At 45.5% G+C, this 16,075-nt stretch overlaps 1 protein-coding gene across 1 annotated transcript; it reads left to right on the top strand.

Moving 5' to 3' along the window:
* Positions 1-1,976: 1,976 nt before the first annotated feature.
* CPLX4 (complexin 4) lies at positions 1,977-10,179 on the top strand. Its single transcript, XM_008919397.3, has 3 exons — positions 1,977-2,143; positions 4,576-4,663; positions 9,782-10,179. The coding sequence occupies exons 1-3, from the start codon at positions 1,977-1,979 to the stop codon at positions 10,007-10,009; spliced, it is 483 nt and encodes a 160-aa protein (XP_008917645.1). The 3' UTR covers positions 10,010-10,179.
* Positions 10,180-16,075: the final 5,896 nt, after the last annotated feature.

Below are 16,075 nucleotides of genomic sequence, written 5' to 3'. Positions count from 1 at the left end.
AAATCCAAGCAGGTGCCTTTGAAGCATTCTTCACCCTCTGTTCAGAGCCTGCCTGCTCAGAGCTCTGGGGTCAGTCCTGCCTCACACTGGGCAGTTCGTGGCATTCCAAGGCTGAATTCCCTCTTGGTCATTTTTCCCCCAGACAGGAGCAATTTTTTAATAAGTGGAGGAGAGGAGTCTCGAATTGAATCTGCCCAAGTTAGAGAAGGTTCTTTTCAGTGAGCACCAGCAGCCCAGAGTTTAGGAGGTAACACTCCCCATCCCCTTGGAGAAGACTGAGCCCTGCCACTGGAAGTGTTTGCAGAGTGCCCAGCACAGCACCCTGGTGCTCCCTGTGCCAGGGGGCAGGATTTCCAATAAAGGGGAACCAGCCACTGCCAGGGGACTCAACAGGCAATTGGCACTAAGTGATGGTGCTGGGGGACAGCATTTGAACAGTTAGTCGTGCCTGTCACAGCCCAGAGAAAATGCTGACTGTATTTATCTCAAACTTCTCTCAGAGTGTGCTCACTTTGTAACCAAGGGCAGAGCTGGTCACGTGTCAAAAGTTTATTCTGCCCACAAAGTCCTGCAACTTATGCATAATTCTGAAAGGGCACAGTTGTTATAAAAATGCATTTTGTTTTAAGAAAAATGCTTTCTAAGGTATTTGTAGTATACCAAAGTAGTTTCATTGTTATTTGAAATTCATGCTTCTGAGTAATACTCAATTTCAAAAAGAAACTTAAAGTTTCTTGTTTAATCACTAATAATCCAGCATTAGAGAACATCCTGCCTCTTTTTTTTTTTTTTAATAGTAATAGGTCTGCTTTAATTAGAAAGGCTGTAATATAGATTAAAGCATTAAGCAAACTGGAATCCTCCCATCTCTCAGTTCTCAGTGAAATTATGAGAGTGCATGGAGAACCATTTAGATAATCAAAATTACAGAATGTTTCATTAAGGCATGTGCAATCAGTCATAGTAGGATGTTCAAAACCCCAAATCGTGACCTTTTGTGACCTAGCAGGTGATTTTCTTTCCCCAAATAGTCTGTGACCTAGGGAGCAGATCCTGCAAAGCTTCACCTGAATAGACCTGGCCAGTCTAATAATGGGAAGAAAAGTTTGGAAGACGAGGAGCTACAGAGAGAACCCCAAGCAAGAGGCATCCAGGCTGTATTACAGCACACAGAACAGTCAGATAAACTCCCCTTGTACCCACAGTGCTGATCCACGTGGAGACAGCCTGGGGAAGAGCTGACAGAAACCCAAGGGAAACAAAATTAGGAAGATCTGATTTGCTTTTTTGGGGGATTACACTCTTGGGAAAAAAGGCATCGTAGCAGTAACGCCCCATTCGTCTGTGAGACAAACCAACCATGTGAAAAGTGGATGAAGAAAAACCACTCACTGTACTTTCTGGCCACTGGGATAAAGTTTTAATGGATAAAAAGCATCAGGTTTTTTGCTTAATGAAGGATCTCAGTTTTCAAATCCCATTTATTGTGTAAATACAAAAGTATTTCCACTCAGTAGCCTGAATTTTATGATTTTACTACGGCCTTTTAGTCAAGCAGGTTTGTAATTCAGAGGTGGTGTGTTCCAGGGAGTGTTTCGGTCTCTGTGAAAGTGAGAGAGAGCTTCAAGACTGAAGACATCAAAATGCTATTGCACACTATCATTGATTTGTGTGTGTGTGTGTGTGTACAATTAGCTTATGGTATTAATATAAAAAGTAGGTAGCTGCATCTAATGATTTTTTTGGAGTAATCTGAACCATCTGCCTCTAGATATTAAGGAGTTCACTCTTTAATCCAGATTATGGCTGACAAACTGGTTTTGGCATTCACGTTTCACTAGCACTGTGCCCTTGAAGAGCTGATGTGGCTGTAGAAACTCTCTTGCTTACAACTGTTGGTTTTAAAAGCATTTTTGGTTTGGCTTTCTCATAGTTGTTTGCTTATAGCTCGTTTTGGTTTTTTTTTTTTTGAGAAGATGGCCTTTCTAATGAAAAGTATGTTGAGCAACCAGGTAAAGAATTTGGGACTTGGAGGTGGAGGGGAAGAAAGCAAAGAAGAAAGCACCCCTTCTGACCCAGCAGCAGCTGCAGGAATGACCAGAGAGGAGTATGAGGAATATCAAAAGCAAATGGTTGAGGAGAAGTGAGTACCTGTTCCCTTATTATCTGTATGGGGCTGATTCTTGGTAACTTTGTGCAGATAAAAATAACCCAAGAAAAAGGCAAACGTTCAGCTCTTCACTCTTTTTTAAAGCAGATGAGTCTTTGCTAAAAGGACTTTCCAAAATAAAAGTTCACCTACTGGAAATGATAAAATATTATTTCCCCCTCCCTGCCCCCCCGTCCCCATCCTGCAACTGCCTCCCTGTGCTTCCCTGCCATCTCCACAGCTTGATGTGCTGAACTCATTTCGAGGTGGTGTTACTTTATCTAGACAAATTTTCCAAGCTCTTTGTAGTGCAGGATTTAATTCTAAAATACACGTGATTTTTTCTCCTAGAACTCCATGTGGAGTACACTTTCCATACATAATATTTCTTTGCCTACATTTATTATGGCAGACATGAAAAAGTACTGAGTGCTATGTTAAATGGATTATATTTATCTAGAGCAGAGTTTTAATATGGTTATTTCTTCTAAAACCTGCTAAATAAAGCAGAATTAATTAAATCTCAGTTTTGTCTGTAAATGCAATCTTTACCATTTGTGTGGTGTTTAAAAATGAAAACAGAAGTAAAATGAGGACTTGGCTTGTAGGAGTTCAAACCATGCATAATTATAAATAAAACGATTGACTTTTAAAGCTCAAATGCATCTGTTCCTCTAATGGTCAATTACATAATGGTTGTGTAAATCCCCCTTGTAAGATGATTATAGGTGACAGGTTAATGACTGACGGAATTCGAGGTATCCAGGTCTGTATTTAGCATCAGCCATTTCCACCGTGAAACCCTGCACAGGTGTCATTTGGCTCGGAATAAAACACAGAATGTTTTAGTGTGCCTTCTGTCGAGGGATATTTAAACCAGAAATAACCACCTACTGGCAGGAAGATGCTTTATGGAAACTGAGAAGCAACACAGGGTTCCTGGGATAGGGAAGTGCCTGCAATAAGCATTATTTCTATAATGTTTTCCAGTGGTGTGTGTGTCCTTTACATGCTGAACTGTACCGAGGAATCGGGGCAGGAGAACTCCTGACAGTACATTAGGAACTGGAATAGGAACACCTGAAACCTTTTAAAGAGCTCAAATCCCCTCAGGACAGTGCCCACCGGTGTGGTTCTGTGCCAGAGGTCTTTGGCATGGGCAGGGGAGGTTTCTGTTTCAGGGCTCTCTGGATTTTGCACATTGTTCAGCTGTGCTGGAGTGCAGATCAGAGAAGTAGAAGTGCCTTGCTGAAGTTACACTCAGGCAGATTGTTGAACCCATAACCAAACTGGCTTTGGGTTCTTCTCATATTTTAGGTTTGGGGAGGGGTGGGGTTTTTTTTTGGGGGGGAGGGTATTTTATTTTTAGAGACAGAGAAATCCAAAACCTCATTTTGGAAGCAGGGGAAAAGTAATATTTCATCTTGCAAGTAGCTTTTATGTGACAAAGTACCTATACTGAAACAAGACCAATTTTGCAATAGAATTTCCATGAAAATGCTACTACTGGGGGGGGGGGAAATTAAAGGGAGAGGTGGAAAGGTGAATGTTATCAAAAGTTACCAAAAATCTTCAAGGAGACATATTTTGCAAATAAATACATAATTAATCTAACAAAAAATTGTGCAGACCAGTTCTTAAATCTGGTGAAAACATTTTATAAAATCACGAATGAAGTCTTTTTCCATACATGGAACCTTTTGAATTCATTGCCACAGGAAATTATTGCCATTGTGAAACAGTGAATGGACAAAGAAAAGACCAGGAAAATTCCCAGGTGACAGAGGCCACCCAGGGCTGTTACAGCCAAGGATGTAGAGCCAGTGGCCATCTCCAGGACTCTGCACCACTGAGTCTGGAAGCTGGGCAGTTCTGATGCAGGATGCTTATACTCCTCCTAAATCCTTTCTCTACGTGTCCACTCCTGTTTCCTGTGGGAGAAGGGACTCCAGGATGGCTAAACTCATATTCTGACCCAGAAAGACTCCCCTGCCCTTCTGTGTGGTGTCATACTAAGAGAGTGTCATGTTTGTAGAGCATGAGCACTGGCAGGCAGCCACGGCTCTGAGTGCCCCAGTGGAATTACCAAGGAATAAGGGCAATTTTTGTGTTCTGCTCATTGGAATTGTTCATCCTTATAGTCAGCAATAACAGGTAGTACAGGTACAAACTCCAGACAAAGAGTATTAGTTCATCCTTCCTTATTCACAGGACTCAAGGGAACTGTTCTGAGGACAAGCCTGGAGCACTGCAAGTCTGACCCCTTTGCATCACTTTACTGGCATTGCTCCTCTTGTGCCTTTGGACAAGTTACATAGCTTTGGGGAATAACTCCTGTGTGCAGCTTTTTGCAGCCAGGCACCTTGTTCAGTGTGAAAGACTGTATTTTATTAGCATCTTGAAGGAACATTTTTTCTGGTTTCCAGGATGGAAAGAGATGCAGCATTTGCACAGAAAAAAGCAGAGCGAGCCTGTCTGAGGGTTCACCTGAGAGAGAAGTACAGACTCCCTAAGGTAAGCCTGGGGCTCGTGAGCTCAGCTCCCTCAGTGGCTGATTTGAAACCACACTCACTGCCAATGCATTAGCCTGAAAATGGCAAAGCTGCCTGGGATCCCCCCTGCAGCCCAGGGCAGACATGGAGAAGGCCAGAGCCATGCATTTCCCTAGGGAGTGCTTCGTTAGACCTTTTTTCTATCAGATGAATCTAATAGAAAGGTTCTTGTAATCCCTCTCTATCCCTTCAGATCTGAAACAGGTGACTAGGCAAGTGGAGGATCTGGTCTGACCTCTCCTCACCATTAGTATATGCTCTTAACTTGGCAGCATTCAAGAGCTGAAAAAACCCCCTATAAGCACATAAGCAAAGTCCCTGAAAACTCCTGTACAAGGTCTACATTTGAGTTCTGCTAAACTTCTGAAGGTTCATTTGTACTGTCTTCCCCCAAGAAGAGCAAAAGCAAACTGCCCATTCCTTTTTCTTTAGTGCTCCTGATTCTGTTTGTCAAATATTCCCAGGAAAAGCAAAATACAGAAAGCAAGAGCTTCAAGCAACAGAGAACTGTGGTTTGTTAAAAGCAGGCAGCAGCTGCAATAGCTTCTGGATCGTGACAGAAGCCACAGACAGCATTCAGATTGCTAGCTTTTTCCTGACATAAAAACACTCGGATACAAACAAGGATCACTCTCTACTAAAGAATCCATCTCATGTTAAATTTAACTGCTAAAAAATTTGGTGCTTAACCCAAGCAAGTCATTTAGGGACTCTGTCATCAACAGAAAGAGCAGCACTTCTAGCCTCACCTATCCCAACTTTCAAATAAGCATTTCAGGTGGAGTTGGGTCACCTCCCAGTGCCATATGCCTCTTGCAGAGGGAGGCCAGGTGACAGCTGAAGTCAGGTAAAATGTATTCCACCCTTAAGAGCCCATTTCTTCCAATGCAGTAGCTGGAAAACATCCTGAGGGTGAGTTTAATTACAGAAAGATTAATTATGCAAAAAAAATTAAGTACAAGATTTTAAGTGGTTGATTGGATTGTAGGCCTAAATCTCTAAACACCAGTATTTTAATTAGCAGCTGAGTAGTAAAATATCATTAGGCTTTGTTGCCCTTTTGGAGGCATATGCTGAGATGGCTATTGGGCAGCACTTACCTGTCCCCTCGCCACGGTTTTCAAATGCAAGAGGGGCCTGTTTGGAAAGCTTCGGGATCCTGAAGTGCTCAGCTCTCAACTGAACATCAGCAGAGCTGGGTGTCTGTGATTTTGAAAGGCTCCCACCTGTGGTGCTTTTTTCAGCTGAGATGGTGTTGAGGTGCCCACAGACCCCCAGGGCTGAGCACCTCCTAAACCCAGGAGCACGCAGTGGTGACCTGCCCCAGCTCCAGCAGGATCTTGGCTTTGCTAGGAACTGAGTGCTCTCTGGGGACAAATTCCAGTGATAACACTAGAAGACTTGCCTCCAAGGTAGAAGAGTAGCTCTAAGCCAGCACATAATATTGCAGGATGTGCTGTTTCTGCATTTGTTTCTCCCCATATAGCATTTCTTGGTTTTTATCAGCCCTTATGAAAACGTACATTATATCAGGAAGAAAATGAAATTATTACATGGACGCTATATGCCCCTGGAAAACAATTCAGCTCTGTGATACAGCATTCTGGCAGCAAAATGCTCTCACTTATGATAATGCATTACTTATTTTGAAAACTGAAAGTCATTTCAGATAGCCTGGTATGGGCTAGAAACCCTGGATATTACCAGTATCGATCATTAGCACACATTGGAAATGAATGCATGAAATTCAGGACTAAGCAGGGCCCCCTTTGCAGTGTAAAATCTAAAGCTCCATGCTATCTGGGCCAGATTTATAAGAGAAAGTAGACCCTTAATGAACCTAATCCTATTAACAGAGTTGTCAACTTAGATTTGTCATCAGAAAGATGTTTTTAGCCATGAGACATTTGATCTACGGGCAACTTTTTCATCTTTGGAGTATTCAACGCGTGACATTCGTAGCAAACCACATTTTTAAAAAAATTATATAAATACAGAAATTAATATTTTTATTTAAAACCCAAGCAAGCAAACAAACAAACCAACCCACCAAACTCTCTTATGCACTTACTGCCTTTTTCCTGCGCTGGGATCCAACACAGAGCCCTGAGCTGCTGCTGAGCTGTGGATAAATGCAGTCCCGATGGCAGGAGGCAGGAGTCCCCTCACTCCATCTCTGCTCCAGACTGTCCCTGGGTGGGGATGGCACAAGAGAGTGTTTGTGAGGGATAAGGCTGCTGGTTCCACCTGTGGCTTCCTGTACCTACTCGTCTCCTTTCCCCATACATGCAATGCTACAAAATAAAGTTGGTATTGCTGGACTGGCATTTGGTCTCATTTGCACCTCAATTTGGACAGAGGACTTGAAAATCAAATTGTAATAAAGCAGCAATTTGGACTGTTTTCCCCTCACACCTACCTGTGTATCATGTATATGTGAAGAACTCTGCATCTATAACAAAACAAAATCTGAGACTGACTACATCAGATGCATAATCAGGGTCAAAAAATATTATCTATTGCCTATGCTGCTGAATTGTCAGAATAATGTCTGACCCAGTTTTGGCCTGGGCACTCTCCCAAGCAGTTCCCCGGGCCAGTTTGGGAGTTAGGACAGGCATTCCCACTCGGCAGTTAGATGGGACCACCCTGTTTGGGAGGGTGAGAGAGTTCAGTGGCATCTCAGGGGGTTTGCCAGTCCAGCTGGCCTTGGGGCAAGACACCAGTGCCAGGCCCATTTCATTTCCTAGAACAGATATTGCACCTCTGTTCTCAAAGATCCTATAAGGGTGGCTGAACACCTGCAGAGACCTGGAGCCTGTGAAGATTAAAGGCATCAGGAGAGACACCACCCAGTCCAGTGCAGTTTGCCAGGGCCCCCAGGGCTTGTCTGTATGGGCTGACTGGAGCCCACGGCTCTCTGCCCAGGAGCTCTCCCTATTTTGGGTGCTCTCTGTGTATTCCGATGCAGGGCAGTGTCTCTGTCACTGTCAGAGCCATGTCTGGCCCTGGGAAAATCTCTCCTTATGAGAAAGCAAGCTTTAACTTTTCTTCATAAGACTTGAAAAACCCCCCAAAGATAAAATCAGAAACTTAATCCTACGTGTCCATTCCAAATCAAAGGAAACAATAATCAAATCTGTCACATTTTAGAAGAAAGACCATACATGTATTAATGTGCTTCTTTGCTTCTTGTTGAGTAACCCACTCTGCTGAAGCTCATTCTAGGACTGCTCAAGGACAAGCTCAGTGCCAAGTGGGTAGAGGCAGGTGACCTGGGCAGAACTGTACTGCTTTAGACCATATCTGAATATGTTCTTCTTTGGCCAGAGAACACTTTGAACCTCCAAGCTGCTGGGCATCACATCTCAGACTTAAGTAGGACAGTGGGCTTTGGTGCAAAAACATGCCAGACAACTGTTCACATTGCCAAAGATGTGAAATCACTACAGTAATGTGCAGTGATGATGTCTTAAATCATAAATAGTTCTAAAGAAAAGAACATGTGTGATTGTCTGCTTAGGGGCACTTCTCAGTAATTAGAACTGTATCTTTTTTTATCATCCTCTACTGCTACTTGGGAGGATTTCCAAAGGGCTAACTCTTCTCATAGCCAGCACTTGCTGATTAAAAGCTTAACACATTTTTTCCTGGTACACAATCAATAAAGGAAAACTCTGCTGATTGGGATATTGTTTCATGCTCCCACAGATCTGACAGCAGCAACCCTCATCCAAAGGGATGAAGAGATGGCCTCATCCATTTTAGCCACATAGGAGTACCAATCCTGATAGAGCTCTCCATAATTTCATAGGAGATATGGGGAGAAATCAGGTTAAAGGGAGTTATTGCAAACATAAAGCTGGACAAACACATAACAGTAAATAGTGCCTGTGCAGTCGATCACCCCCGTCTGCTTGTCCTGGCTAAGGCCTGAGCTGACACATTGCTCATGTACATCCTTCCATTCATTCTTGCACTCATTCATGCAAACCCCAGACCCCTCACTCTCAAAAACACCTCCTGCTGATAGCATTGCTGCTTATTCATATCAGGCCTTTGCTGCTGTCATGCTTCATTTTGGAGATGTAATGAGGCATTAATGCTTATCTTTGATGTGTGAACTGTGTCAAAATATCCTGTTCTTCTGAGCACTGGATCCATCAGAATCCACCACAAAATGTGAACAAAATCACCATTGTTTGAAAAATTGCCGTAGCCCCACTGATGGAGCGTTTCAGGGGGCAGGCAGGAAGCAAGTGTGTGTAGTGCTTACTGCATCTCAGCCCTTTTAATTGCTTAACCAGTTCCTTCTCCTGTCTCCTTTTGCTTTCTCAGACTCACACCCAACCTCTATCCTCTCTTTTGTTGTCCAAGTCCTCCTATTACCCCACTTACCAGCGCTGCAACACTGCTTTGATTATGTGCCAGGCAGCCCCTGCCCTTCAGCACAACTCAGAGAGGCCAACCAAAGACCCAGGCAGAGTTTAGACGTGGTTCTGGAAGATGAGGACCCTTTTACCTTTAATCACCTTTAATTCCTTCCTAAGTTTCATGCATCATGCATCAAGCCTTTCCTCTGGAAGGCTTCAGTTTAGTGCTGATACCTGAAAATCCCCACCAACCCCAGGGCAATGGTAGCCCTCCAGTTTTTCTAGAGCCATTGCTTCATTGACCAGAAGCTGACAGGCAGACTCAGCAGTGTACTGCAGCAGGATTTTGGTGGACACAAATAAGTTGGAATGGAATTCCTGCAGGATCAGCAGGTTACCACGGCCAACACATATGTCAGAGATTTCTAAAATGGCAAGTGACACTGAGGGCTTCAGTTTTGACTGTGCTGAAGCCCTTCAAAAAATACAGTAGACATTGTCTGAAAAATCTCAGGACTTGCATGGAAGCTGATTGAGCCCCTGAATTCACAAGTTGCACCCAAAAACTTTGACTGAAAAATCTGTGCTATCTGTTTTGGTTCTCCCTAAAAAAACAAACAAATGAACAAAAAAGAGACTCATCCGTAGATCCTGGGGGAGCAGAAATACTCTCATGTGCTGTTTTTATTTCCTGCTTTTTGTATCAGAGTGAACTGGATGAGAATCAAATACAGATGGCTGGAGATGACGTGGGTTTGCCAGAAGACCTGCAGAAGATGGTGGCACAAGATCAGGAGGAGGAAGAGGACAAGGACTCCATCCTGGGCCAGCTGCAGAACATCCAGAACATGGACATGGATCAGATCAAAGAGAAGGCACAAGCCACCTTTACTGAAATGAAGCAGGCGGCCGAGCAGAAATGTTCTGTCATGTAGAAGAGCCACCACCACCCACGGGCTGTGACTTCAGTCTTGCCTCACCAGGACTGCAGAGTGAGGGCAGGCAGAGGGATGCACTTAGCTCTAGAGCATAAATATAGAAAAGAGACAAGAGAGAGAGACTTAAAACCCTGAGGAGAGGGGGAAAAGTTACGTGTTGTGACTGCCTAGGACAAAGTTAGAAGTGATCCTAATTTTTAACATAACATTTTTCCCCATGGAAAAAATGGCTCAAAAGAAGTTAACACTGGGGAAAAAATGTGCCTTTTTCCATGCTATTAAATGTGTATTTTTTAGCAAAATTGTAATTCTGATACATCACATATAGGTAATCACTCATTTAATAGTGCTTTCAGAAATAAATGCATACATTTCTTATAAAAACACGTCTGTTTCAAACATTTTGAAACAAACACAGTATTCAAATGCTGACATTTGCTGCAAAAACTTGAAAGATTTTTTTTTTTGACCATCTCTGCACTAAATGTAGCAAAACACAAAAAGTGAAGCACATAACTCAGTAGCTTGGGACAAAAGTGTTGTCATACGTAACACTGAGTGGGGACTTGTAGGAAACCAAGGCTTGGGAGCTGTCAGTGAGCCCTGCTCTGTAGCAGTGCAGGCTCATTTCCCAGTCTCTCAGTCTTCCAAGGCAGTTTAAAGGTCGAGGGACAGCAGTGACTCTGCTTGGCTGCTCTGTGTGCCAAATTCTGGGGCCTGAGGTACCAGCACCAAACGTGCACAGGTTCCAACCAGCTCACCACGGTGATTCTGGGAGTCACCTCCATCGAAGGCTGAAATCTGGCCCCCCTGGAAGGTTCTGCCACTGTAGGGCACCTGAACCCTGAGGAGAAGCTTGGCTTTCACTTGTGCTGAATCTGACTGAGGCTGTCGGACAGGCAGGACACTGCTCCTGAGGGGCTCAGGTATTCTGTGAAAGGAAGGACTTTGTAACCTCTCCAAGAGCTAGCCTGTGAAATAAATTTGGAAATGAATATATGTAGCACCTTCCTACAGGTTTGTAAGTCTCTTTCTGTCTCTCTCTGTCTCCACCTAATCAAGTAAAAATATTAATTTTAAATTAACAAATGCAATAAGTATGGTTTGTGTCCTTCCTTTCTCTTTCCTTTCCTTCCTTCCTTCCTTCCTTCCTTCCTTCCTTCCTTCCTTCCTTCCTTCCTTCCCTCCCTTTACTCTTTGTCTTTTCTCTCTTTCTTTTTACCCCTTTGTCCACACTTGGACAGGAGGAAAAATTCTCCCTTTTGGCCAAGTCACCTCTGCAGTGAGGCAGAGAGGAGGGCGAGGGAGAGAGGTTCACCTCCTGCTCCAGCAGGTGCTGGGTGCCAGGATGGCCAGGGAAGGCCACTGTACCACCCTCTGCTGCAGCACTGGCACAGACAGCATGACATGGGAAAAGGCCAGAGAAAATCAGCTACTTTTAAAAAGCTCATTATCATCGATGGTTACAATGGTATCCACCTCCATGTCTGCAAAAGGACAGAGAGGGCACTGTGCAGCTTTATGTGTTCATCATATATGGACTGTGTTTTATTAATCTAGGCAAATATATTTCTTTTGTATGTCTTTTACGTATTTTCTACTAGAATCCTTTCTAGCATTTCAAGCTGATCATCATTTTTCCCCCTGATGTTACTGGTGAGCACGCAGGCACTTTCTAAAAACACTCCTCCCAAACATATGTTGAACTGTTCTTGATTGGTAGTTCCTAGTTCCCCTGAATGCAGCCAGTTTGCTAACACTAAAAGGAGGATGAGATTCCCTCCTACAAACAGAGCAAGATATAAAGTACAGTCAGAATCACCAAACAAGCGATTAATGGGATTCCAAAAAATGTCAGGGCTGGCAGAGGCAAGCAGGACTGAGGGGTGGCTGTGTGGAATGGGAGCCCTGTGCAGCCCCAGTGCAGTGCTGCTGTCAGGGCAGTGGGCTGCCCTAGGCACCACCGTTAGAGCACAGACTCACACCCCCTCAGTCTGCAGTGGCAGAGCAGGGCTGCTTGGCAGAAGGTATCACTTTCTGATCCCACACTCCTTGGAGTGCTGGAGCCAAGGCCTGCACCTGCCCCGGGGTGGCATCGGGCTGGGCACTGGAGCAGTGGGGTACACTGGGTACAGTGGGGCCTGGCTCCAGAGGCAGGGGATGACCCAGCACCGTTGGCCCAGCTCTCCCTGAGAACCCTTGTGCAGGGTGTTATGATGGCCAGGGCAGAGCAGCAAATCTGCCCTCAGCAGGAGCCTGATCCTCACCCTGCTGGAGGTGGCTGCCTGCTCCCTGCCAGCACCCGCAGGGCTCATCCCTCAGCACCGGCTCTCCCTGTCCTCAGACACCAGAGCAGGCTGGGCAGGCACGGGGGCAGGAGGTGCAGGGCCACCAGGGTACATGGCACTGGGCATGCAGCTCTCCAGGTGTTTGTCCCTGGGGACAGGTCCCAGGGGAGCCTGGAGCAGGGTGTGCAGGCAGGCAGGCTGCACGCTCACTCTGCTCCAGCTGGCAAGAAAAGGGAAAAAAGGTCTTCCTCCAGTGTCTTTCTCCAATGTTCTTCTCCAATGTCTTGCACTAAACCTTTCTCCTAAGGCTGCTGGAGCCTTAAGGCATAGCCACTGCATGTGTGTGCATGTGCACATGTGTGTGTTTGGGCATGTGCTCGTGTCCCTACGCGTGCACAAACACACGTGTACATGTGTGCACGCACCTATGCACGTGTGAGCGTGGACATGGACACGTCTGTGTGTCTGTGTGTGTGCTGGACAGAAGAGGAGCAGATTAAATTGTTAGGTCACATGGGAGCTACTGCTGGATGGACCCTACCTGGGATTTGGGTTCTTATAGTTAATAGGATCGCTGGAGCTCAAGGCCGTCATCCCATCAAGATAAATGTCTCTAGTGCCCACTTTTAAGCAATCTGAATTCAATTAGGCTAATTGGAAAACAAGTAAAGAAGGATTGCATTAATATAGCCTTATAGCATGAACCTCCACTCCCTCCCTCTGGAGGGATGGCTGAGCACGGCGAGCCTGAATGTGGGAGCCCTCGCACCCAGCCCATGGTGCTCCCACCAGAAAAGGCTGCCCAGCTCCCAGAGCAGCCACAGCCTATCCCACACCCACAGCCCAGACAGGCACCAAGGCAGCAGGCTCTCTCTGTGCAATTCCTGCATGCCAAGGGGCAGCAGGCTCTCTCTGTGCGATTCCTGCATGCCAAAGAGCACTTTGTCCATGGAGAAAACACAACTGACTCTCCTGGGGCAGATAAAGAAAAATCTCACCAGAAAAAAAAAAAAGCAATGCAGTGACAGCAGCTTCCTTGGGCACTGTGCTTTCCAGAAGGGTCTTAAACTGCACACCTAGGAATTTCCGGGGAGCAAAAAAGCAAAGCCTTTTTTTCCAGTTTGGAACAATCTGTTGGATTATACAGAGTATGCAAACTGCAGGAGGACTTCTGGGTTTGCTGTTGATTTGCTGTGTGACCCTGGAAGCCCCATTTATCTTTCAGGGAGGTGCTCCCTGCTGCACATCTCTGGTCCAGAGAGTGATGTCCCACCTGCAGTGTGACTTCAGCTTCAAATGTCTGCCCTGTCAAGGCAGTAATTATTTCAGCTTGATATAAGGAAAAGGCAGGAGCAAAGGAAGAATCTGTGGCATGTCATGGTGCTGATTTCATTGTGTGAAGCCACGTCCCATACATATGTCTCAACAGCACCAGCAGGATGAAAACTGTTCCCATTTAGTCTTTATATGCATGTGCAGGAAGGAGGTATAGCAGACAGCTGTACTTTAGAGACTGTCCATCTTGAGAACTTTTGCTAGTTTCCAAGCATAACTGCAGCAGTAATTATAATAATATATTGCCAAAAAATAAAAAAGCTGATGGAACGGGGAGTATCTCTTGGAAAGGCAAGTAACAAATCCTGTCCCTTTCAGCCTCTAAGGAATACTCAAATTTTATTCTGATTGCCCCTGTAAACACCCAAAAGTAAACAGTCTTTGCGAGGCTGTGATGTACCATAGATAAGTTTCTGAGGCTTCATACTAACATGACACAGGTCCCAGGGGACTCTGTGGTAGCAAGGGATTCAACTGACAGCCAGGACGTTAGACCCAAAGGGAACTGTTCAGTTACCTTTCTTCATCATTCTAAATTCTGTTACCAGAGAACCATTAGACTTCCTCCCTCCCCGCAGCACTGTGCTGCCTCACATGCCTGCCTGTGCCTCGAGTGTGGCAAGAGAGAAAAGACAGATTTGGAGCTGGGAGAGTCAGAGCTCTCTCTGCTCTGCTACAGGGTTATGGGTTTTTTTCAGGCATTTTTTTCAAATCGGGACCAAGGGAGTTGCTTCCTCTTTCAACAGCTCCACTCCCCTGCAAGAAGGATGCTCCCGTGACAAATGTATGGAAAATACAGCTGTAGTAGTCTACTGCTGAGGAAAGAGGATCCTTCTCTGTTAGGGAGGAAGGTCTCTTGTGTCCTGTGTGGGACTCATGCACCCTGCTTCAAGGGTGGAAGGTTATTCTGCTGAACACTCACACTGTGATTAACAGCAAAAAATTGAGCCTTGCCCCTGTAACTGCGATTTTGACAGACACCCTAACAGCAGCATCTGTGCCAGAATCCAGTGCCCTTCATGGCACTGACTAAAGGGGTTTGCACCTTCGTCTCACCTTGCTATCCTTCTTCTACAAGCAAAAATTATTCCCAAATTTGCCAGGGTTTCTGGAAGGACGGGCATGTTTTGTGTTGGTTGTGACTGCTGTAAAACCCCAGCTCCAAATTAGAAGAAATTAGGGACATTGCACAGTTCATTCATCTTCACTAATAGAGTTCTTGGGAAATACACATGTAGATTACGGGAACACAATGGCCCCTGACTGATTGCTTTGAGTACCCTCCAATGCCCCTACAATGGTATTGACTTGCTTTTTATATTGTGCACAAAAGCCACACTAACCTTTTCTTGTCTCTTCTGTTGGCCTCTTCCCTCTTTGAAAACGGATGGCTGAGTTCTTTCGGCCCCAAACCACTCCCCCACTCCCAAGCAGTCGGTGAAGGCAAACCTCACCTGGAGCTAGAAAAAGCCATGCCCTTCTAAAAGTAATTGACTTTGGGACACAAGACCATAAACCTGCAAAACGTGCCTGCACTGGCAGAAGCAACCACTGCCAATCTTTGAAGTGATTCCTCTGGAAAATCCTACACAAAATGCAGCTTGTTTTGGTAGGAGAGGAAGCAAAAATGAGGATTTATTGAGTGAGGTCATACCTTTTATTAGACTAGCAAATATATCTGGAGAAAGCAGCACCAACAATGGTGTTTTTCATTCACATACACTCTCCTCAGGCTTCAAATGGAAGCATCTTCAAAGCTAAGTGGAGGCTGAAAACCACTCTAGATGTGACTGTGTTTGTCACTCAAACCACCTGGGACAAAAGACATCTGGTGCCTCAGAGGAACTGGGAAGTGCTAGCGTAAAAAGCGATAAAGTGACGGAAAGAGAAAAGCAGCAAAAACACTGATGCGGGAGACGCGATGCCGTTGCCTGGTTAGTGCTGCGTCCACGTCTTCCACCAAGCCAAGTACCAAGTGATGTGCGGGATCTGGCTCTCTGCCTCACCTCCACAAACATTTGTACATCCCCCATGAAACCGTGCCCTGGCCGCTCCCCCCCAGCCTCCCTCGCGCCGTGGAGGACGGGGTCACAGAATCGGTTCTTCTCACAGGCTCTGTTCTATACCAGCATCTCGGAAAATTTCCTCACAAATATCGCCTAGCACATGCCCCGGGCTTGTGAAGTCTTAAAGGCCGAGTCCACCTCCCTCAGGTGTCTCCTGCGTCCCTGTTGCCCACAAGCACCCGGGCTGTAAAGCGCCTTTGGAGGCATCCGGCCGCAGGGCACCAGCGCAGCGGCGTTTACCCCAGTGCCCCCGACCCAGCCCGGTGCAGCGAATCCTCCCGCGGGGCAGCTTTCGGGTCAAAACCGACGCGCGTAAAATCCGTCCGGGAGGGATGTGTGCTGGAGCCGTCGGGCAAGAGAAACGCTCCGAGAGC

Source organism: Manacus vitellinus, unplaced genomic scaffold (genome assembly GCF_001715985.3).
Source record: "Manacus vitellinus isolate BGI_N305 unplaced genomic scaffold, ASM171598v3 scaffold_115_pilon, whole genome shotgun sequence".
NCBI lineage: Eukaryota > Metazoa > Chordata > Aves > Passeriformes > Pipridae > Manacus > Manacus vitellinus.
The sequence above is the reverse complement of the archived record's forward strand: the minus strand, read 5'-3'. Positions and strand labels throughout refer to the sequence as shown.

Coding starts and splice junctions, on each gene's coding strand:
- CPLX4 (XM_008919397.3), top strand. CDS start 1,977: ATGGCCTTTCTAATGAAAAGTATGTTGAGCAACCAGGTAAAGAATTTG. Junction 2,144..4,575: donor AAGCAAATGGTTGAGGAGAA/GTGAGTACCTGT, acceptor TCTGGTTTCCAG/GATGGAAAGAGATGCAGCAT. Junction 4,664..9,781: donor AGAAGTACAGACTCCCTAAG/GTAAGCCTGGGG, acceptor TTTTTGTATCAG/AGTGAACTGGATGAGAATCA.